At 39.2% G+C, this 22,688-nt stretch overlaps 1 protein-coding gene across 3 annotated transcripts in view; it reads right to left on the bottom strand.

Moving 5' to 3' along the window:
* Positions 1-792: 792 nt before the first annotated feature.
* The window catches only part of LOC127455727 (chromodomain-helicase-DNA-binding protein 2-like), a 38,651-nt gene continuing 16,755 nt past the window's right edge, over positions 793-22,688 (bottom strand). For 2 of the 3 annotated variants that reach the window (XM_051723811.1, XM_051723810.1), the window contains 33 exons: positions 22,233-22,391; positions 21,936-22,072; positions 21,432-21,657; positions 21,199-21,299; positions 19,969-20,010; positions 19,681-19,859; positions 19,134-19,258; positions 18,766-18,982; positions 18,566-18,655; positions 18,267-18,457; positions 15,998-16,186; positions 15,644-15,806; positions 15,408-15,560; positions 14,683-14,754; positions 13,897-14,046; positions 13,605-13,753; positions 13,352-13,448; positions 13,156-13,248; positions 10,673-10,843; positions 9,384-9,553; positions 9,259-9,300; positions 8,734-8,873; positions 8,507-8,645; positions 8,083-8,233; positions 7,854-7,976; positions 6,005-6,121; positions 5,733-5,870; positions 5,279-5,395; positions 4,905-5,083; positions 4,477-4,576; positions 4,203-4,401; positions 3,809-4,055; positions 793-2,749 (listed from right to left, as the gene is read on the bottom strand). In XM_051723811.1, the coding sequence (XP_051579771.1) occupies positions 2,452-2,749; positions 3,809-4,055; positions 4,203-4,401; positions 4,477-4,576; positions 4,905-5,083; positions 5,279-5,395; positions 5,733-5,870; positions 6,005-6,121; positions 7,854-7,976; positions 8,083-8,233; positions 8,507-8,645; positions 8,734-8,873; positions 9,259-9,300; positions 9,384-9,553; positions 10,673-10,843; positions 13,156-13,248; positions 13,352-13,448; positions 13,605-13,753; positions 13,897-14,046; positions 14,683-14,754; positions 15,408-15,560; positions 15,644-15,806; positions 15,998-16,186; positions 18,267-18,457; positions 18,566-18,655; positions 18,766-18,982; positions 19,134-19,258; positions 19,681-19,859; positions 19,969-20,010; positions 21,199-21,299; positions 21,432-21,657; positions 21,936-22,072; positions 22,233-22,391 (4,864 nt within the window). In that variant the 3' untranslated portion in view covers positions 793-2,451. Of the gene's footprint in view, positions 2,777-3,808; positions 4,056-4,202; positions 4,402-4,476; positions 4,577-4,904; positions 5,084-5,278; positions 5,396-5,732; positions 5,871-6,004; positions 6,122-7,853; positions 7,977-8,082; positions 8,234-8,506; positions 8,646-8,733; positions 8,874-9,258; positions 9,301-9,383; positions 9,554-10,672; positions 10,844-13,155; positions 13,249-13,351; positions 13,449-13,604; positions 13,754-13,896; positions 14,047-14,682; positions 14,755-15,407; positions 15,561-15,643; positions 15,807-15,997; positions 16,187-18,266; positions 18,458-18,565; positions 18,656-18,765; positions 18,983-19,133; positions 19,259-19,680; positions 19,860-19,968; positions 20,011-21,198; positions 21,300-21,431; positions 21,658-21,935; positions 22,073-22,232; positions 22,392-22,688 lie in introns of all 3 variants that reach the window. The other variant, XM_051723812.1, reaches the window with a different exon arrangement.

Here is a 22,688-nt window from a genome sequence, read left to right as displayed (position 1 = left end):
TTTGTTTTTCACTCAAGTGTTCAGGCTACACCATCGTAAAAACAAGGCATATAAATTGTACGTTAGCTACTACGTTTGGCGAAGAGTGCCATCTGATGGCACAATTTGTAAAAACAAATTAATTTGCTTAATTTTAGGAAACCACTATAAGAGGTATCTACAGAGAACATAATTTCTGTATCTTTTAAGTATTTGAACATTATATAACTTTGATTGCGGTTTAATACTGCAAATATTTCAAAATATCTTTTTTTTTTTTTTTTTTTGCAGGATCAAGCAACTTAGGCTATAGGTGTGCGAGACAGTTACAGATGGTTTCCCGTTTTTTTTTTTTTTTAAGCTTTAAATACCAAGTATAATATTTAATGAGTTACGACTTTAATTACTAATTCGCCATTCTGAATCTATGATTCAATCTCAAAAATTGGAACGTTAGCAGCGCTCAGTTGTATTTTTGTAACCTCCGCCTCAATGTCGCGTTATTACTTTTATATTTGCAATAATTTTTTTTTTTTTTTTTTGGCAATAATTAACTATGTCCTGAAGCAAAATGACTCGCCTCAGAAATTCGCGCCATTTCTCTCAAGAGTTATTGTGCACGTGCGTCTGTGAAACTTGTACGGTGAGCGATCAGATGAACCTTTTAAATGAAAGTTATTTTTCCATTTTTTGTCTTAAATACCCCATTAAAACCAAATTTTTTGTTGCTCTGAATGAAGTGCATGTGATATTGTGGGTTCTAGAAGATGACTAGTTTGCAAAGCATCCCTGAGGAACAAGGCAGACACTGTCCATTATGTAGGAAAGTTTAATACATATAGGTGTATAAACATATGTACAGTACAGTTAATCTGAACAGTGGCTTTTCACAAATATAAATGATTTTAAATCGGTTTTTTTTTTTCTCTTTCACTCTCTCTCTTTCAAATCTTAAACGCATGTCTGTGGAGTGTGATCAGGAGCTTGAGTGGGAAGAGAAGCATCTTCAGTATTTCACATTTTTCACCAGCTCACTTACTCTTGATTCCTGCCACCATGAACTTTTGGAATTCAGCACAACACATTGTTCCCCCACTCTCCAGATCTGGCTTAACTTGCATCTAGTAAAAACTCCATCCTGGCAAATGTTTTAAATTGTACAGCGTAATACTGCATTGTTTCAGACAGCTAGACATTATACCAAACCGGTGTTTGAATCTACACAAGAATAAGGCACAGATGGAGAAACACATAAAATGAACAACCAAAGAATGGTGTTTACCAGCATGCCAGTCTGTGATTTTTTTTTTTTTTTTTTTTGGCACAAAATCTGGTTCACCAAAATTAGCTTGTTACACCCACCCACTACCTGAACACGCATGTGTTCAATCATACAGTACGCACATTTCCACTTAAAAGGTCAATGGTATCAGCATTTCAGCACACTCATACTGGGAAAAGAACTAAACAAAACATAAAAATCAAATTCGGGTAATGTCTACCATTACTACATACTCAAAAACAAGTTGTGAGTACTGACTTTTTTAGTGCAATATAAAGATGCAACAGTACCGATCATACAAGCACTTACCATAAAGTGGGCTTAAGTGGTGCCATGCGTTACAGTCATAAAGAAAATAAGACAAGGATAGCTTACGTGTTATGATTATCTAGTGTTCTGACAAGGTCTACATAGACCCTGAATACTGTTCAGCCTTTTTTTCTTCTTTTAAATAAGGCTACTGTCCTATGACAGGGTGTCTGAACATTACAATATCAACAAACAGGGTCTGCAAGAGCAATGACACATTAAGCTAATTCAAGAAATTGAGAAAAACGGTAATTTTGATGCAGCTGATGCTCACCACAAATATTTGTGACTTTTACATAACTGAGAAGATCAGAGACAAAAACATCTATGCAATTACTTGTTTGACCATTCTCTCCCTCAAAATGATGATTACAGGAAAAGAGGGTCTGGATGTTTTGGAGAGCACAATCTACATGTTAGAGTTTCAAATAGTTCAACAGAACAATGAAGTCACATCTGAAGGTGCAATTAAAATAATTCATTTTCAAATAATCTTTTGCACAAATCAAAATAACACGAAATAAAAGACATGAACATCAAAGTAAATTTTGCTTCGGGGATAGTCCCTTTCTGCTAATGACTCTCAAAAGACCAAATAAATGAGGCACTTTCTAACTTCAGGCATACTACAACACTTTATCAAGTTCAGTCACATCATCGTCCATAGGAGTAACCATGCCTTGCTGTTCAATATCCTCAGTCCAAAATGGCAGACTTAACCTGGTCGCTGAAACCCACAAGAAAACGGAGGACACTGCAGACACAGTATCCAGTATCCAAGGAGGAGTTTGGTAGTGGCTGGTTACGACCCCTCCTTTGATTGCCTTTCTGCCATGTCCTTTGGCAGTACGAACTGTCTCTGCTCTGACTACCTATTCATCTCATGTCTTCCTGTTGTTCCAATTGAAGTCCGTCACAGGTTTCTGCTCTGCAGTTCTTTCTGCAGGTGAGATTGGCTCAAGGGGGGATTTCTGGGCCTGAGGGGAACGGGGGTCTATCAGGGGTTGGGGTTTGTCTGGGTGGAAGGGGCGGTAGTGATCAGGTCCAGGAGGGCCATGGTTTCCAAGGGGTCCCCTATGATCCGGCATTCTTCTGAAGTCCTGAGGGTGTCCTCCTCCCCCTTGATGGTAGTTTGGGGAGCGGTATTCATCTGAGCGCCTCCTCTTAGGGTCCGGATGTCTGAAAGCAAGAGCTAAAACTTAAGCTCTACACAACATTGAGGGAAAAAGTCAAATGTTTTCAGCAAATAACAAGTCTGAAGGCCACTACTCAAGTTAAAGCTGAAGTATGTAATTTCTGCAACACTAGCACCACCGAATGGAATTGCAAAATAAACAATGTTTTCAAAACCGATTTCTAAATAAGCCCCTCATCTGCTGTTGAGCGAACGAACATATAGCCCCACTCCCAATTAACGCCATTAACTCATTGGTTGAGTAATGTTGTTGGGGTGAGTCTAAGCGGGTCCCTCAAAATAAACAGAAAATTTTATAGCGCCACAGAGACACAGTGGGTGTGCCTCAATCTGCTACCCAGCTCCCTATGTCGTGAATCAGTATATCGTGAACACAAATTTGGGCACTGGCAAGGGTGTTGACCCACTGAACATTGGAACACTTATGACTCAATCACCTGCAACACGATAACGAGCTTGCGCATTCAAGCGCAGCTGTTATTAATCAGCACCATTGCTGTATAAATGATACTATCTTTTATTTTCGTTGAAGATACAGTGTTATTATGAAAGATAAATTACATTAAATAAAGAAATATTTAAAGATTGTTTCCCTTTCTTTGAAATTATTGATGAAAGACATTACAAACAACATCTCTTTTAAAGAGAAAATAAGGCTTTGACATCATTTATTTACACTTGTGCTCGCAATCTAATGACTTGAGAGACTTCAGAAAACATGACAATGTTTCCAGTAAGGGAACATAGTGAGCAATGATGCTCCCTGGTTTTTAAGATTTTTTAGGGAGCGAACATTTCAGTGCACTTGCTATTGAGACAGCCCTAGAAATGGCCGACTCCCTGACCAGTGCCCTAACTACTGAATTAGGGAGCTGACTGAGACACACCCAGTGTTTACAGTTTTTGAGAAAATCTACTTATGAATGGCTTACTTATAGTTGTCTCTGCCTATTAAGCTGGGACAAGAGAAAGATTTTTAAACACTGTAAAATGTACATACTTCAGCTTTAAAGAGTTTCAATGCTCCAATACTGTCTGCTCACCTGTCGTAATAGTCTCTATGGCCCCGATGATCTCTATCATTACCATACTGGTCATAAGGTCGTTTGCGAGGTGAGCCGCTGTTACGGTATCCTCCTGAGCTGCGGTAATCACCATGAGACCGGCGGTCGCCATAGTGATGGTCCTTGTACCTGTGACTGTCATAGGGGTGATGCCGATCCCCTTGCCAGGGTTGATTGCTATTGCCTGGGTAGTTGTACTTACGGTCCCTTTGCCAATCTCCCCTATCTGCCAAAAGATGTAGAAATGCCATATGAGATGTCACACAAATGGCTGATTATAGAACTAAGGATTGGAATTATAATTCAATTCATTTGAGGTTGTTGAACATCAAGCATTTTATCCAATTAATCTCTTAATAGTTTCTGCTCTAACCATCATTAGGGAAGTGCCTTATATTGGGCTGGTTGTATTGCTCTCTGTGGTGGCCATGAGGGGGAGGTCCAGACGGGTGGTTGGCGGGAGGGTGGGACTTGGTTGAGGGCTGGGTGCCTGTTGAATCCCGGCTTGACCCAGATGGTTCAGGTCTGAAGGGCTTCTTCTTGGCAGGATCATCCTTCTTCTTTTGCTCTTTCTGTAACACGAGGAGTGACTGAGTGGTACATGGGGACCAGTGTCTTTGAGAATTGTGGCTTTAAGCTTAGCTTACCTCTTCCTCCTGCGAGCGCTTCTTTTGAGCCATCTTATATAGTTTATGTAATTTCCGGGCTCCAAACTCAGTAAATTTGGACACAAAAATCCAGAGGTTTCTGAAATATTAAACAAAAATGGGTTGAATGTAACATTTTGTCTCAGTGTTCATAAAGGCTGCAATAATATAAAGCCATGGGGATTTAAAGGGATAGTTCACCCACAAATTTAACATCAGTAGTTATGTTAGTCTCAGTTGCCATACACTTTCATTGCATCTTTTCTTCATACAAAGTAAATTGTGACTGAGGTGTCACTCTGTCTAACATCTTCCTTTTGATTACCACTGAAGAAAGTCATACGGGCTTGGAACAAGATAATTTCTGCGTGTACTATCCCTTTAAGAATGGACAATCAATTCAGATGTTTATCGTGCATATGAGATACCTGCGCCAGGTCTTGACGTGCTCAGGGTCATTGTAAGATTTAAGGCACTCAGTGATGCGGTCTCCGATCTTCAGCAGGCAGGTACGAGTGTGCTGTAGCTGTTCCTGCACTGACAGACCCTCGTCTGGTTTATCCAACTGCTTCAGAGCCTTTTTCACCGGCCTCATCCTCTCCTTACACTGCACGCACACACATTACACAAAATATTATGTTTCAATCAAATAAAAATCACAGTTGATCAGTATTATGTCATTTTTTTTAAATATCCAAAAATATATTTACACTTACAATATTAAAAACAAAGTATTTCATATACTACTGCTTAACTTGAAGTATGACAAAAAAAGAGACATGAAGCAAATTTAAATGCTTACAATGCTGAATGTTTCCTGGTCCAGCTCATCATCTTCATCTCCAATAGGTATAGGCTCACTGCCTGCAGTGATGTGCACTGGGCCCTGAGCTTTCTTCCCTTTGCCTCCTGGTTTAGCCTGAAAATGTGAAAGAATACTTTGAGCTTACGAGAATCACAGTCATATGTAATAGTCCTTTATATCCTACACATTTATTCAAGTACTGGGGTTGATCCAATCTGCATAAAAAACCCCCGGAGTAAATGAATTCTAAAAAGGAGTTATATTCATAATATAGTAAATTTAATTCTAATACCAGTATAATATAACCCTGAATCATTGGTTTGAGTCAACTTGTTGATCCAAGAAACTAACAACCATTGTGCATAGAATGACAGTGAAATACAATACTTAAGTCAAGTTTCTAAAGGAAACGTTCTCATGGTGAAACATAATACCGAAGACTCTGAGATACCTTCTCTTTTTTGGACTTGGAGCGCTTTTTGTTTTTGTCCCCCTCCTTCTCTTTTTTAGGAGTTCCTATTTTTTCTTTGTTCTCTTTGTTATCTTTCTTCTGTTTCTTCTTTGTGGGAGATTTTTCAGCTCCATCATCCTGGAAAAAAAGAGAATTGTTAAAATGCAGCCTGACTGGTTAGTGCTATGGATTCTGTGTTTGTATATCCCTGCATGTTTACGTGTAAGTCTGTTTGGTTATATACAAGATAAGATGCATTACAAGTAACATACCTTCACTTCTCCCTCTTCTGAAGGGTTGTCAGAGAGACGAGAAGAAGAAATCTCATTTGCCAGCTCATTGTTAGGTGTCTTGTTCTTCGTTCGAGGTTTCCTCTTTTTGACTTTGGGCTGGGAAGTTGACAGAGAGAGACTTGAAATCAGTCACAAAACAAAGCTACATTTAAAAGTAAAATAAAGAAGTGTTTCATACATTTCATCTGGACAACCTTTGGTTTACCTTGGTTTGATTTGGTTCTCATTCAATTTTGAAAATGTTTCAATGAAAATATCCATTTGCCATCAGCTTCAGGCCAGAAATGTGTATACTGTATTTTCTGAACATAGTCGCACCTTAATATTCAGTAAGTCGCACCTGGTCAAAATCGCGTTGTTGAGAAGGAAAAAAAAACAAAACACACAGATAAGTCGCATCTCTGTACAAGTCGTACTGACAGAGGTTGCGGCAGGCATTCGGACCTGGCAGCAGACCACCGACATCCTTTCAGCCGCTCAGTAGCATGTCAACATGCTCCATGAAGATTACCTCAGGATCTGTGCATCGTATCACAGTCTTTGGCCTTAGGCTCGTTTGAGATGCCAAACGCCTCACCTTGAAAGTAGACTAGAGTAGGCGGCTGCAATAAAGGGAGGAGTGAAATAAGTGCTGTCAAGTCGGACAGTTCTCACTTCTCGTCGTAGATCAGCCATCTATGAGATCGAAGGCAGATACTGCGTGATTCATGTTCATGTGCTTTGTTGCTAATAAAGTGAATGTAATTTAAATTCTGTTGCTTTTAAACAAAAATGAATATGATGAACAAGTCATCCAAATGTACCTGTTATTTAATTCTCCCCAAAAGCCGGGTCTTTTCCATCCTTTTTTAATAAGTTTAATAAAGACAAGCATTTTAGATATTTTAGAAATATGATAACAGTCACATATCCCATACAGAGATCGCACTGTCAGGGTGTTGGGAATATTTACACATAATTTATACACATAAAAACATGATATTTAAAAAAAAAAAATCAACATTTTAAAAGAGAACAAAGCATCACAGTTGTTTAAGCAAATGAGCATTAAGCGGTGTCATCAGCAAGTAATTTGCAGTCGTGCTTGCAGTCTGCACATGTGGGAGAACAAAAAACTGCACCGCCTGGCTCTAAAAAGTGCGGCCGCCTCACTCTCACAAGAGTATTGTTGACATTAGTCGCCATGACATCACAGAAAGTTCGGACAGATTTCTAACCAGCATGCATCTGCCATTGATCACCGTTGATCGGTTCTGTGCAGGACTTGCTCATCTCAAATGAGCCTCTTGTTTTAATTGGGTGCATCTGCTTTAAGTAATCGTGTGTAACAGTTTTTAATATTCTGTTTATGTTTCATGAAACAAACGCAACAAATAAGCCACATCTGTTTATAACTCTGTGCTGTATACAAATACACAGCTTTTAGTCTGCAAGTAAAACAATATGCCTGTTGTATTATATTCATTCATTAATGTTAGCGACTGTCTATCTGTGGATATTTCTGATATTTGCACAACATTTTGTGGGGATGTGAGGTGTTTGACAGCGGTCTAGAGTTTGTTAGAACAATAATGTTGTGATGGACAGAATTTTTAAACTTGTTGCATAAATTACTACTGTATGAATTGGCTACTTTAAAATGCTTCTACAGTCTCTATGACTGATGTTTTTATCTGTTTGTGTGTAAGCATGTGTTTTGGTGTGCAGTGCATTTGACTGGCCGACATCAGTTATGTATAAATGATGTAAATAAGTCACTTTGGACAATAAGTCGCAAGACCTTTCAGATGAAAAAACAAAACAAAAAAACAGAAAAACCAATGATCACCTCATCTACTGCTTTACCAGCTTCTTGGCTTTCCTGTTCTTTCTTCAGCATCTTGAGCAAGTAGTCTCCTCTCATCTGCAACTGCTTTGCCTGAGGTTTCTTATTAGGGTCATCTGGGAGAATCTACATATAAGGACAACAAGGCATTTGAAGTCAATGCAACTTGTGCATTTCTCTGATTTCGCTCTTTTAATTGTCTGGAACCCTTAGTTCATTGCACTCAATTTACCTTCTCAGATAGTTTGAGGTCTGTATCGGTCTTGATCAGGTCCCAGTTGCCATAGCCGTGCTCATAGATACCCAGTAACAGCTGTGTGTCATCATTAATATCCCAGTCCACGTCAAAGTGGGGAGTCTTCACCCTACAGGTCAGCTGAAATCTGTCCAAAGAAAGGAAAAAACGTCACTCACCTTTTTCAGCCTCAAAAATGGATATTTATTTTTCATGCAAATAAACTCTGAAATTGAATGAGTTATTCAATCCCAGTGGGGATGATTAAAACTCAATAGTAACAATGAGCAATGCAGTACATATTAGTGTACTTACATCATGAGTTTAAGCACAGTGCTGAGTCAGGCAATACTCTCAAGTGCAGCAAAACTAATCAAGAATCAATCTGTAACAAGCTTTATCACCTTTAATTCGGACTTACTTGCTCCTTTCAGCAGGATTTGAAGGAACAGCTTTATGTAGTGGTTCAAACTCCTCTTCATGCTGGATAATGGATTTGGCATTGACCTGTACTCCAGAGATCTTTATGTTAATCCCTCGTCTTTTCCCTGGGCCTTTAGCTGCAACAAAGATATTACACAAATTAACAGACAATAAAAAAGGAAATTACTACTTTTAATCACAACTGGTGTGTTAATATCCGCAAACCTTCCACAGGGTTCTCCTTCATGTGCTCCTCATGCTCCTGTACTGCAGTCACACAGCTGCTGTGCACCAGTTCTCCCAGTCGCTTCAGGTCTGCAATAGACTTATCTACCAGCTCAGAGTCACGGGCAATTGCCTCTAACCTGTAGAAAACATGGCAAAAGTTCCGAATAGCTTTAACTGGACTACATAATGACGAAGAATGTGAAAATAAGGCAGTATACTGTGAAACCAATACTACCCCATAAAGGCAAAACAAAATAAGCCCACACTAAAATCGAAAAATCTGAACAAAGCCAAATCCGTCTGTCATAGGACAGATTACAATCCAAAAGACCTAATTTTGGTCATAACAAAATTTTGACAAAATATGCAGGTAATGCGTTTTGCCTTTACATGGTAGAAAAGGTAAACCAGATAAATAAACATAATATAGCTTATTACAAATTACTCTTAAATCAATATCAAAAATGGCATGATTCTTTATCATTTCAGATCATTTACGAACAGAAGTGTTGCATTTCTTACCTCTCAAGCGGGGCTCCAAATTTCTTGTATGCCTTTATGAACCTAGAATGAATCAAAAATGTACTTAATACAATGGTAAAAGCAATGTCTAACTTAAAAAAAGTGACATGACATTCTGTTTTTACCGGCGGATCTCTGCATCATTAAATCCCTCCACGTTGTTTTTGCGAGCTCTCGGCCGGCCTCTGCGCTTGGGCCGTTTGTCATCATCAGTGTCGTCCGTTTCGCTGTCAGAGCCTGAGGATCTGTGCTTTAGTTTGGATCCCACGTCACTATCGCTGTCATTGGCCTGGGCCTAAGACGAATCATAATAACACTGCTTTTACACACATTTTTTCCAAATGATGTAATGTAACCTTGCAGACTGTACTTCCTAACAACTTCTGCAGTCAAAATATACTTTTTGCTCTTTATATGTCATCTGCATGCAGACATTCTCAAAAGCAGCTCTAAGAATATAAAAATAGTGGTTTCACTGAATATTTTATGGATGCCTCTGTTCTGCTCTGGTTTAAATCATCTGTGGCTCAAAGCAAGTGTAATGAGCATGTGGCTGCAAAACACACTCACACACACTGCCTTATCGCTGGGGAGTACACCATGCTGTAAAAGTTAATGACTCATTTCCAAAAGATATGATGCCACATACTTGTACATGTGCTGTTATCACAAGGGAATGCAGCATGTGGCTATAAAATCTAATGAGTCTTTACAGTCTGCGTAAGATATTACAGATCCAGCATGCAGGTGAGGATGAAAGCATTGAAAAGCCACAGGGAGCACTTCACACTGCGGTCTGCTACATACATATATGTATAATGTACATATTAATGTACGCTGATACGCACTTATTTACAGTATTTTGCATGCTGATAAGTGGATCATTTTCTGAGCACAGTGCTACTGCATAAGCAAACTGGAAGTCTTTTGGAAAAAGTAATTAGATAATCACACAACATATGTGTATAGGGTCAAGCTTTGTCAGGAGTATGCCATTTTCCAGCAGCTCCAGAGTAATTAGTCAAGTGGCATTTACGGTTCAGGTGATTATTTAAAAATCAAGGGATGCACATTAGCAAAAATGGCAGCATGCAGTTTGAGCACTTTCATGGCTCCCATAAAGATTAATGAGAACAGTAACAAACAGCTCTTTAAGTATTATAGACTTACATTATCTTTTTATTTTTTTCGGAATTACATATAATTGCCTTTTATTGGTGCTGAAGTGTCATGGTTTGAAGAGAAATAATGTAATACCACAAACAGCCAACCAACTGTACTATATAACTATACTGCACTACTGTGGCAACCATAAAAAGTATTTCTCGTTTATCACCTTATTACCCAATTTGAGTCAGCACAACCATAGACAGTCCATCAAAATTCAGGCTAAGGGTAACCTAGAAGCACTCACCCTCTTGTTGGAGCTTCTGCTTCTGGGCAGCATGTAAATGTCCTCCATTTCCTTCTGTTTCTGCTCTTCCTCCATCTTACGCCACTGTTCCTCTGGAATGATATCCTCCCAGTCTCTCACAGGCTTCTCCTCAAGCTCTGGGATGCTTTCATCCATGGTGAAGTTAGCCACCTGCCAGAAAACACATAGTTCATGCTTCAGACTAATCATTTGGCTACACATCTGAATTCAAATATTTAAGAGCTGGTTATGAAAACCCCACATTAGGAACAATCCTGGACTAAAATCAATGTTCAAAGTACACTACTAATCAAAAGTTAAGAAACATTGAATTTATTTTTCTCATGATCTTTAATTTTAAAGGGCTAATGTTTAAATGCTTAATACTAGTTTTGTAGACAAATATAAATTGTGCCAACATATAACAAACTTTATTAAGAACACTATAGTCCTAATTAAGTGCCCGACATGGCTTTCTGCTGTTGTAGCCCATCCGCCTCAAGGTTAGACATGTTGTGCATTCTGAGATGCTATTCTGCTCACAATAATTGTACAGAGTGTTTATCTGAGTTACAGTAGCCTTTCTGTCAGCACGAACCAGTCTGGCCATTCTCTGTTGAACTCTCTCATCAACAAGGTGTTTCTGTCCGCAGAACTGGCGCTCACTGGATGTTTTTTGTTTTTGGCACCATTCTGAGTACACTTTAGAGACTGTTGTGCGTGAAAATCCCAGGAGACCAGCAGTTACAAAAATACTCAAACAACCCGTCTGGCACCAATAATCATAACACGGTCGAAATTACTAAGATCACATTTTTTCCCCATTCTGATGGTTGATGTGAACATTAACTGAAGCTCCTGACCGCATGTTTTTTTTGCACTGCACTGCTGCCACACGATTGGCTGATTGGATAATTGCATGAAAATGTAGGTGTACAGGTGTTCCTAAAAAAGTGCTCAGTGAGTGTATAAATGATTTTGTCCAGATAATGAAGGAAAAGCAGCCAACAAATGCCCAGCATACATTTTTTCAAAAGGTCAAAATCAAAAGTAACAGTCAGTATCTGGTGTGGCCACCAGCTGCATTAAGTACTGCAGTGCATCTCCTCCTCATGGACTGCACCAGATTTGCCAGTTCTTGCTGTAAGATGTTACCCCACTCTTCCACCAAGGCACTTGCAAGTTCCCGGACATTTCTGGGGGGAATGGCCCTATCCCTCACCCTCCGATCTAACAGGTCCCAGACATGCTCAGTGGGATTGAGATCCAGGCCCTTCGCTGGCCATGGCAGAACACTGACATTCCTGTCTTGCAGGAAATCATGCACAGAACGAGCAGTATGGCTGGTGGCATTGTCATGCTGGAGGGTCATGTCAGGATGAGCCTGCAGGAAGGGTACCACATGAGGGAGGAGGATGTCTTCCCTGTAACACACAGCGTTGAGATTGCCTGCAATGATAACTAGCTCAGTCCGATGATGCTGTGACACACCGCCCCAGACCATGACAGACCCTCCACCTCCAAATCAATCCCGTTCGAGTACAGGCCTCGGTGTAATGCTCATTCCTTCGACAATAAACGCGAGTCCATGAGTTGCGACTCGTCAGTGAAGAGCACTTTTTGCCAGTCCTGTCTGGTCCAGCGAAGATGGGTTTGTGCCCATAGGTGACGTTGTTGCCGGTGATGTCTGGTAAGGATCTGCCTTACAACAGGCCTACAAGCCCTCTTGTCCAGCCTCTCTCAGCCTATTGCGGACAGTCTGAGCACTGATGGAGGGATTGTGCGATCCTGGTGTAACTCGAGCAGTTGTTGTTGCCATCCTGTACCTGTCCCGCAGGTGTGATATTCGGATGTGCCGATGCTGTGCAAGTGTTGTTACACATGGTCTGCCACTGCAAGGATGATCAGCTGTCCTTCTTGTCTCCCTGTAGCACTGTCTTAGGCTTCTCACAGTATGGACATTGCAATTTATTCCCCTGGCCACATCTGCAGTATGCATAAGGCACGTTCACACAGATGAGCAGGGACCCTGGGCATCTTTCTTTTGATATATTTCAGAGTCAGTAGAAAGGTCTTTTTAGTGTCCTAAGTTTTTAAAACCGTGACCTTAATTGTCCACCGTCTGTGAGCTGTTAGTGTCTTAACGACCGTTCCACAGGTGCATGTTCATTAATTGTTTATGGTTCATTGAACAAGCATGGAAAACATTGTTTAAACCCTTTACAATAAAGATCTGTAAAGTTATTTGCATTTTTACAAAATTATCTTTAAAATACAGTGTCCTAAAAAATGGACGTTTCTTTTTTTGCTGAGTTTAGTTTTGATGACTTTATTATTATTCTAAAATATTGAATATAGTAAGTACTGTAGGTAGCAAAGAGTAGTAGGTGTTTCCAAACTTTTGACTGATACAGGTAGTTTACTGACTGCAAATGCTATTTTTAATGGATTTGTCTGAGTTTGTTGCCCATAGACTCTTGTACCTTGAACTGTGAGAGCAGCTCATCGGTGGCACTAGATCCCTGATCACTCTCTCTGGTTTCAGCAAGCCGCAAGATCTCATCAATGTCCATTTCCTGTGATAGAGCGAGAGCAATGTCTCAATACCCAACATATATACACTATAACTCTGTCAATGATACATGTAAAGTTCAACCACTATCTGTTTTGGATGATTACCTGTGGTTCTGATTCCTCCCCCTCAGGTTCCTTAAACAAATCCTCTGCTCCAAACTTTAAGATTGCAGTCAGTTCTTCCTTATTGAAAGGGTTTGAACTGGAAATAGCAAACACATAGGTATACATCTTCTTTGTTATACGCTCAGTAGCTTCAGTACAAAATCAGACCAAATAAAGACCATAAAATGATGCTTTTCTTTTTCCAGTTATTTTATTTATTTTTTTCTATTTAGTTCTATTTAAAGGTGCTCACTTTGAATTTCCTGAGTTGTTATCCAGTACGGTTCTTCCAGTGGTGTCCATTCTCTGAATGACAAGATGGTCTAGAACCATCTTCTTTTTGGCCCTTTCAATAATGTCCTCCTCAACTGTGCCTTTTGTGACCAGACGATAGATATTCACCTATGCAAAGAACAAAAAAAAAAAAAAAAAAGAATAATTGAATGCATCCTTCTGATAAATATACTGAGCTGTTACTTATGAGCTTATGAGTGAGGTTCATCCAGCAGGGTACATATTAGGTCAAAAGTTCAAGGTCTACTTACTTGCTTTTTCTGGCCAATCCTGTGGGCTCTGGCCTGGGCCTGAAGATCATTCTGAGGGTTCCAGTCAGAGTCAAAGATAACCACAGTGTCGGCAGAGGCCAGGTTAATTCCAAGCCCTCCAGCACGGGTGGACAGCAGGAAACAGAAGTCCTGAGGAAGACACAGAGGGACAGTGAGAACAAGGGTCAATAACCAGTCTCCTCAGTGACACAGTTAAATGCTTAACTCTAATGGGTAATTCTCACAAAATCTATATCAAAAAGAATACAAGAAAATATGACATAATATTTTGCATTAAGAAAATTAAGCCTACATTTAGGACCATTATTTGACATTATTTTCAGGACACTTTCTATTGGTCAACTAACTTTTGCACGGAATTTCGCCGTGTTAAGGTAAATGTGACTGTAACATAGGGGAACCCTAAAATGGTTGAATAAAGATTTTCTACGATAAATGATAAATCTACCTTATGGAACTATACATATACTGTATTAATGTATATCAAGTGTTGGTTGATAGTTTTAATATGTGAAACACAATAATCATTTTGATTTCTGTTACATGTCCTCTTGCATTTGCAATCTCATGATAATTGCACTAGGCCTGCATTTCCCATGCATCAAGCATTCCCAGATCCAGCCTTGTCAGCTGAGCTCTGACGCAGACTCTTGACCGGGCCATCACAACCATGACAAATATCTGTGGACATTGAAGCTCTGCCCAAAAAAAAAAAAAAACACACAAAAAAACAAACAAACACCCACAACATGTTTTGGTTCTTACCTCAGAGCCTTCGGCATTAAAGTGGTCCAGTGCTTGTTTTCTGAGCTCTCCCTTGATTGAGCCGTCCAAACGCTGAACATTAGAAAAAACACAGATACGGTTAAGCAATGTCAAGCCTGGCACTTTGATGGGCACCACAGCTAGATAAAGCTCCAACGAAATCCCTAAACCTTCTTAAATCTTAAAAGTCACCAATTTGTTGGATATTAAGACGACACTGAAGATTGTTTGCCAGACCAAAACGCAAGCTGTGCTAATGCTCAAAGCAGTGGCGATCAAAAAATAACTAGTGGATAAAAATAGGCTCTGGGAACTTGCTATCTGAGCTTACATACTGCAACCCTGACACATGATTCCTTAAATCACCTTATCCAAGTGCTAGCCAGTTTCATATACACTACACTTTTGAAACTTTCCATAGCCATTACAAAAAGATCTTGGCTTAGAACAGAAGATGAAGTAAACTACAAATGACCAGATGCATGTGAACATCTTTATTCTTCTCAGTAATTAGTTATTAATCCACACTGTATGCATTTCACTTACAGGAGTAATTATTGCACCACTAGCAGCGCCAAACTGAGCCACTTTTCTGGGAAATCAACCTACTACAAATGGCTACCTTATAGTTGTCACTGCACATTAAGCTATTAAGTCTTTACTTCTGAAACTGTACAGATAAAACCATTTAACAGTAACAGTTTGCAGTGCAGTATGGATCATACCTGGAATGGATATCGTTTCATAGCCAGGTAATCAGCAAGTATGTCCAACATGCGGACCATCTGGGAAAAGATGAGTACACGGTTGCCTCTCTCTCTCAGTCGTGTGAGCAGCTTATCCAGGAGAACCAACTTCCCGCTGCCGCGCACCAGGGCCTGATCAAACCAACAAAAATCCTTAAAATGACGTTCTCCAAGAAACAAGCTTATTCTGTTCCAATACACTAAGCCAGTCATACCTGTAGGTGCTCTTGTGGCTTTTCATTCTCACCCTCCTCTGGCTGTTTAATGAGGAAACCATGGTTACAGCACTTCTTCAGCTCCATCACAATGTTAAGAAAGCCAGAGGAGCTGCCTCTGGTGCCTTTGGACAGGGCTTTGAAGTTTCTTGTCAGGATCCACCTTAAAAAAATCAATCACATTAAGACTGGCAGATACTCAAAACACTCGTATTACAATTGCATATAGTCATGCTATCAAGATTTGGCTTAATCAAAGAATTACCCCTTCATTTAGAGAGCTACTTTATCATCTCAAATAACCAAGCACAAAGGCTTGTACAGTGGCATGTAATTGGATGAAACAGTGCTTACTTGTAGAACTGTTTCTGTTGGGCAGACATGTCGACTCGAAGGATTTGCTCCACTTTAGCAGGCAGGGATTTCTCCACATCTTTCTTGACACGGCGCAGCAGGAAAGGCTCCAGAACTTTGTGTAGGCTCTGATAACCATTATCACGGCCTTTACCATGCTCATCCTCAAAATCCTCCCAGGACTCAAACCTGATGGGAGTCAAAAGCATTATCATCTGCTCTTTAATCATCAGAGCTAACGTAGGCAGCACAATCGTGATCATGATACTGTAAGAACTTATTGCTTACTGCTATTGCATCAATACTTATGTGCCAGAGTCAGACAATGCAATTCACATCCTGAGGTATTAAGGCCAAATCTCAATGCTACCAACCAAGTGTGAATTAATTCCTTTTTTTAAATCAGTGTCATCGTTGTCTAAAGTTTTATAACTCCACAGGGTTGCAACCTCATGAGGCAATTGAGACAATCACTGATCCACGGACATGTTTTCCAGGGTTATTTTTTTAAAGAATATGCTAAAAGCACCAAGGATTTGCTATTTAAAGGATTCAAGTATAGAAAACTATCTGCACAATTGTGCAGAATTGGCAGGGTATTTTGGTGTGGTTTGCTTCTGTTTCATAAATTTGTTCAGTTTCATTAATTGACTAGTTTAGAGACCACTTCTGGAGAAGCCACTAGGTGGCGACAAATGAGCGCCTTATGTGCAATGAGTGAGTAATTGAATCATTTTACGATGTTCACCACCGAAATCTGCCAAGAGACTTTATAGTATTTAATCATTATTAGAACAAAGCAGATCTGTAATGTCCGTTCAGTTTGTGAACTGCCGAGCATGACTTTTCATCCAAAAAGACAACAATAATAGTCTAATAATAATAATGAGTATCAAAAATGTCCTTACCTTCTCATTTATTAAAATTTGCATGTAAAATCTACTGACTTCAGTAGGATGTTTAAGCATTATAAGAACAATGCAGATCTACTTTATCATTTTCCTACAGTATTTAAACTGCTGAGCATGACTTTTATCAGAAAAGACAACAATAATAGCCTAATAATAATTTTGAGTTTCAATAAATGTTCTTTCGTCATTGTAAAGTGCATTTCACAGGAGTTGAGTCAAGGCGTCAATGCTCTGCTCAACTCCAGCGTCAAGCGCCGCTTTGCCCTTCCACATGACAAGCGTTGCAGAAAGCGTCATGGAGGGGCGAATTTATGAGCTTGCCACGCAAGAAAGCGGGAGGTGTGCACAATAAACATTGAAAACATTAATTTGGAAGAGAAAAAAATAGCAATTGCTTTGATTGCAGAAAATAAAAAGAGGACTCATTTATGTTTATGTCTTAGCATTTTTTGTTTTTGTTTTTTGGTCTCTGGATATTCGGAAAAGATAAGGTAATAATTGGTTACATTAAATTTTGAGACATTCAATATATCTTCATAAATTTGGACAGTTTTAAAATATTTATTGTAGCTTTGTACTCTCAAAGACATCATTTGTGAGGCAAAACGTGTGTGAAGTTGGAGCCGAGGTTGCGCTGACGCGTCACTACTTAGACTTCAATGTATTCGGCAGAACTGACGTGAGTTAAGTGAAGGCCCCTCAACATGTATAAACATCAGTCCCTTTTACACATTAATAGCTCTTCTGCCCTTTTCTCTCCGTGATGAACAAGTAGACTCAAATGGCGATGCTGTTCAGTTGGTCAGTACATGTACCAGTTCGTTCAGTTTGTATGAATGAGAAGTTTCAAGAGTGCCGCTTCTATCTGTGCATGCGCTGCTGTAGCCAAGCAAGCTGTAACCAATCAAGCAATCTGCCTTGGTTGGACCACGATTGCCAAGCACATGATTGGCTGCTGCTATAATCAATCATGATGGTGTAAGCCCCCTTAACCGTTGATGTTGTTTCACAATGCACAGCCACCGGCAGTGACAAAACGACACAAATTTGTGTATTTGACTCCTGTCCCGATCGTTACCATACTTTTGTACATGTAATGAAAACAGTCAAACCATTTTATTATACTGAAATATTTTCCAGGACAAATAATTATTTTCCAGGACATTTAGGTATTTTTCTAATTTTCCATGACTGGAAAACTGCATTGCAAAATTTCAGGCTTTCCAGGATGCATGGGAACCCTGGTTACAAATGGACCAAACTAATGACAAATACGAGCCTGTATTTTCACGATCTGAACTCTGATCTCATCAAATACGAATAAGTGATTGATGCAAAGTATAACTGTGAGCACTTACTTGTCAGGCATAAGAAAGTGCAGAAGGGACCACAGCTCTTTAAGTGAATTCTGCAACGGGGTCCCAGTAATGAGCAGCCTGTGGTTGGATCTAAAGTCGATCAGAGTTTTGTACAGCAGCGAGTCATCATTCTTAAGCCGGTGAGCTTCATCAACTCCAAGAAAGGCCCAATTTATATTCCCCAACACTCCCTGCACACACAGACAGGCCTTAACTTAACAATTTGCTATGACAAAACAATTCATTTCAATGACACACATGGTGGTTACACTAGGTTGAATCAATGACATTTTTTATACCTTGTCTTTCAGTAGAATTTCATATGTGGTCAAAAGTGCATTAAACTTGATTCTTTTTGTCTGCTGGTGGATCCATTCATAGTCACGGATCTGGTCAAAAACAGATAATTAAATATCAAACTAAGCATCCAAATGGCACTGTAAAGTTGTTGTTGTTGCATTTGAGGTTAGATGATCTCAGCATATGAGAACTGGCTTACTGTCTTTCTACTTGTGACATCTCCCAGATAGATCACTACATTCATGTCAGGGGCCCAGGTTTCAAACTCCCTCTGCCAGGAGGTGAGGGTTGACAGGGGCACCACCAGCAGGAAGGGTCCATAAAGCTGGTGCTGATGGAAAAGGTAGGAAAGGAAGGAGATCGTCTGAATGGTTTTCCCCAGGCCCATTTCATCAGCCAAAATAACACTGTTACACCTACAGAACAAAACAGAAATCAAAGATGAAAGTTGGAAAGTTGGAGTCAATGATCCTTCCAAGATCACGAGGAACTCATATGACAGCATAATAGTACAAAGTAATTAATGTGAACAATTCTTGACTTAAACTTCACTTGTATGTTACGTACCTGCACCAGGAATGTGCAAGCCAGTTCAGTCCATCTAACTGGTAATCTCTGAGTTGAAGGTTGTCATCTCCAATATGAGAAGGCTGCTTCTTCAAGGGAACAAATCTTGGCCTCTGTTTCAACACCTTTCATTTGGACAGAAAAAGATGATAGGGTTCACATAACATTGTATGATTTAATGCTTCACCACCCATTCCCAGATCCACACAGTATCTGGGTCCACAGAACTCTGCAGAAAGTTACGCAGATTTGTAATTCCTGACATTCATAAAATTAAAAATCCTTACATGTTTGTTTATTGCATATTTTGGCAAATCTGGTTATGCTTTCAGCAATCAATAAGAATATGGTACTTTTAGCTCCATTTAATAGATAATTGGAATCCTTTCTACAGAATTCCACAGATTTTCTGTCAAACTCAGTGCAGAACATGCAAAAATATCTGTAGATTCCGTGTGGGCTGAACTATTCTCAAAATAAAACATTGATAAATCAAAGCTTCATTAGTAACACTTTAAAGCTAGAACTATAGGACTCTCTTACTCACCTTACAGTCTTTGGAAGGGACTGTCTTACAGACATTCCTGTTCAGGAAACTATCAATGCAGGGCTGAAATTTCTTTAATTTATTTGAAATTAATGCTCCATCCTCCCAGGTGCACTCGGCATAGGGCAGCCCCATCCACTTGCACAGATACTCTGGCTCACCAGAAGTGGTTTTTTGGGCTGTTACAACACAACAGACAATTATTAGTAAAAAATAGTAAACATCCCCTTTGACAATGTAGAGCTAAAATAGTAGAAATACAAAATCGATGAGTTACGATGAACGTACAGGGAAAATCTGAAGGTACTTGTGATTTCCCTGTTCTTGTTGCTGTTAAATGAGAGAAAAAGAAAATTCAATATCAAGTCATGATAGCGATTTTTTCCATAAAAATTTTCCTTTTTCGCCAGAAAAATATCTAAACATCCTTATATAAGATACATTAACTTGAAAAGAAAATTTGTATGAGATAACAACACTTGTTTATTTTTTATTTTTTTACCCCAGTGGCAATTTTTTTCTTTCTTTCTTGTTTTAAGCATAACAAAATGTAGTGAGGTTTATGCTTAAAACGAGAAAAACAATTCCAATGGGGTAGGAAAATAATACTTAATACCAGGCCTGTCGTGATTATTAAATAATCTTCTGATATTGTGCAGTTTAAATTCCAATCACATTTTACTGTCCAGATAAGGGAATGAGTGTCTCTTTCAACTGAACCAGGCTTGAAGCGATTTGAAGAATGTGCTGTCAGCAGAGGTTTGCGCCAAACTCCCGCAAAAATATAAATGAGGATTTTAGTGAATGCAAAGCCTTCCAGTTTCACTTTCATTTAACGACTGTGTAATGGCAAATTTTATTTGTCGTTATGGGTTCATACACGCAGTGTTAATGACACGCAATGAGACAGAGGAGCTCTGTGTCATGCCCAAGATAATAGAATAAAGAAACATGTGAAATAAGGGCTTGTGGGTTTAATTGGACAGCCTTAAAATAACGTGAGAAAGTGACACATTTTGGATAGAAATATTTTACTATTGCATACTTCCATATAATATAATAGCTATTAAGGTTGGCTGGGTTCCAACAACCACCATGTAAATGCAAAATGGACCAAGACTAAAACTGACCAAAAAGAGAGACAGATGTTTTAAGAATTTTGAAATATTTTGATATTTAAAAGATTATTTTTAATGTAATTCATACGTTTTTAAAGCCATAAAGGAAAACATGTAAAAGTTACATTTGAATAAATGACTTTTTAAGGTTTATGAACCACACATACACCTAAGATAAAAACATGACAATTTGTATGACAATGAATTGTCATAATCGTGAGAGCCCTAAAACAGACAATCGTCATAATCGCAATTATTTGTTTGACAATTCATTGTCAGCCAAATTTCATAATTGTGACAGCCCTACTTAATACTCATTAAGAAAATTATTCTTTGCAGTGCATAATGTAATGCAATTTTTGAGAGTCATCTGTGATGTTTATCAGAAAATAAGACATACCAATGATTCTCTCTATTATGTGGAATTGCTTGCTCAAGTCATTGGTTAGTTCTTGCTGGCAGTTGTAATATTCTAAATCCTCAGGTGATGCTCTCTTCATCCTATAAAAAACACATTATTGTAATTTGCACAAGTTTGCTGTAAGTTTTTAACTAACAGTCACAATTAGCTAACGGATGCTTATTTGCTACTTTTACAGATCATATATAATGGAAATGCAGCATCTCACTTACCAAGCATTGAGCTCTTCATTTTTCTTCTTGAAGTTTTCCAACTTCTTCATCCCTTTGACTTTCTGCTGAGTAAGGGAATCCACACTCTCCCAAGTGTTGTGGATGTAGGACCAGCCTTTCCATTTAATGAGGAACTGAGTTTCCCCTTCATCTTTCTCAGAGTCAAAGTCTGCTCCAGGGTCCCCATTCTCAGCAACAGCATAGATGGTTGTGGAAGCTCCAGTGGCTGTTAACAAGGAGGAACAGAACTCTGAATAAAATGAATATACAAGATTGCCTTTGTTTTGATGCAAATGAAGGATGATGAAGACGTTAGGCAGAACGACAGCTTCAGTCACTTTCTTTGCATCTTCTTATCTTGGTAACTAGACGGCCATTCTTCCTAACATCATCTTTTGTGTTCCATGGTGAGTAAATGATGATGGAATTCTCATTTTTGGTGACCTATCCCTTAAACTATCACTGAATATAAAGAGGGGAAGAAACTAACAAGAGTGCTCTTACCTCCTTTCTTGCCAATCCTGGTCTCAAGAACCCTCTCAATGGTCTCACTGTCATCATCCTGTTGCTCCTCAGCTCCTTCTGCCATTTCGATAAGGTCATCGGAGTCTGTCTCAAAATCATTCTGGTCCTCCTTATAACTGCAAACACGCACTTCATCTTAACTTTTTCACTGGGCCATTATACTTTATGCAGATAATGTAAACAAACATGCTGCTTGATAAGGGCACAGTGACAGACACAAGTAGTAAACGGAAAGGTGTCTTCCATTCACACAGACTGGAGGAGAACAATCCATACCTAACTTTAGTAGCTGTTCGGCGTCTTGTTTGTCTTTTTGGGGTATCTTCCTCATCATCGTCATCATCATCCTCATCTTCTTCATCAGAGGACTCCTGCTTCCTCTGTTTCCGTCCCTTTTGTGACTGCTGCTTGCCTGCAGAGGATTTGGTCTGTGGTCTGGGAGGAGAGCATGCACATATATTTATATGCACTTGTTTACCATGCTTGGCTTCTTGCCTTTCGTCCTGGGTCCCTGATCTATTTACTAGTGTCGCGATTCATTTTTACGCCTATCAACTTGACTCATGAGCCAATGGCCTTGAGACAGCTTTCACACATTTAAAACAGTTCTAATCTGAGGTATAGTTTGCACAATGTTAACCACTGTGCCAGAAATAAGATACATGCTTTAACAATTAATGATCACACAACCAATTGCAGTGCAAGCATAGCATTTAATAGATAAGCCCATGA

The sequence above is a fragment of the Myxocyprinus asiaticus genome, chromosome 18 (assembly GCF_019703515.2).
Source record: "Myxocyprinus asiaticus isolate MX2 ecotype Aquarium Trade chromosome 18, UBuf_Myxa_2, whole genome shotgun sequence".
Classification (NCBI taxonomy): Eukaryota; Metazoa; Chordata; class Actinopteri; order Cypriniformes; family Catostomidae; genus Myxocyprinus; species Myxocyprinus asiaticus.
Note: the sequence above shows the minus strand (reverse complement) of the source record. Positions and strands in the feature narration are given on the sequence as shown.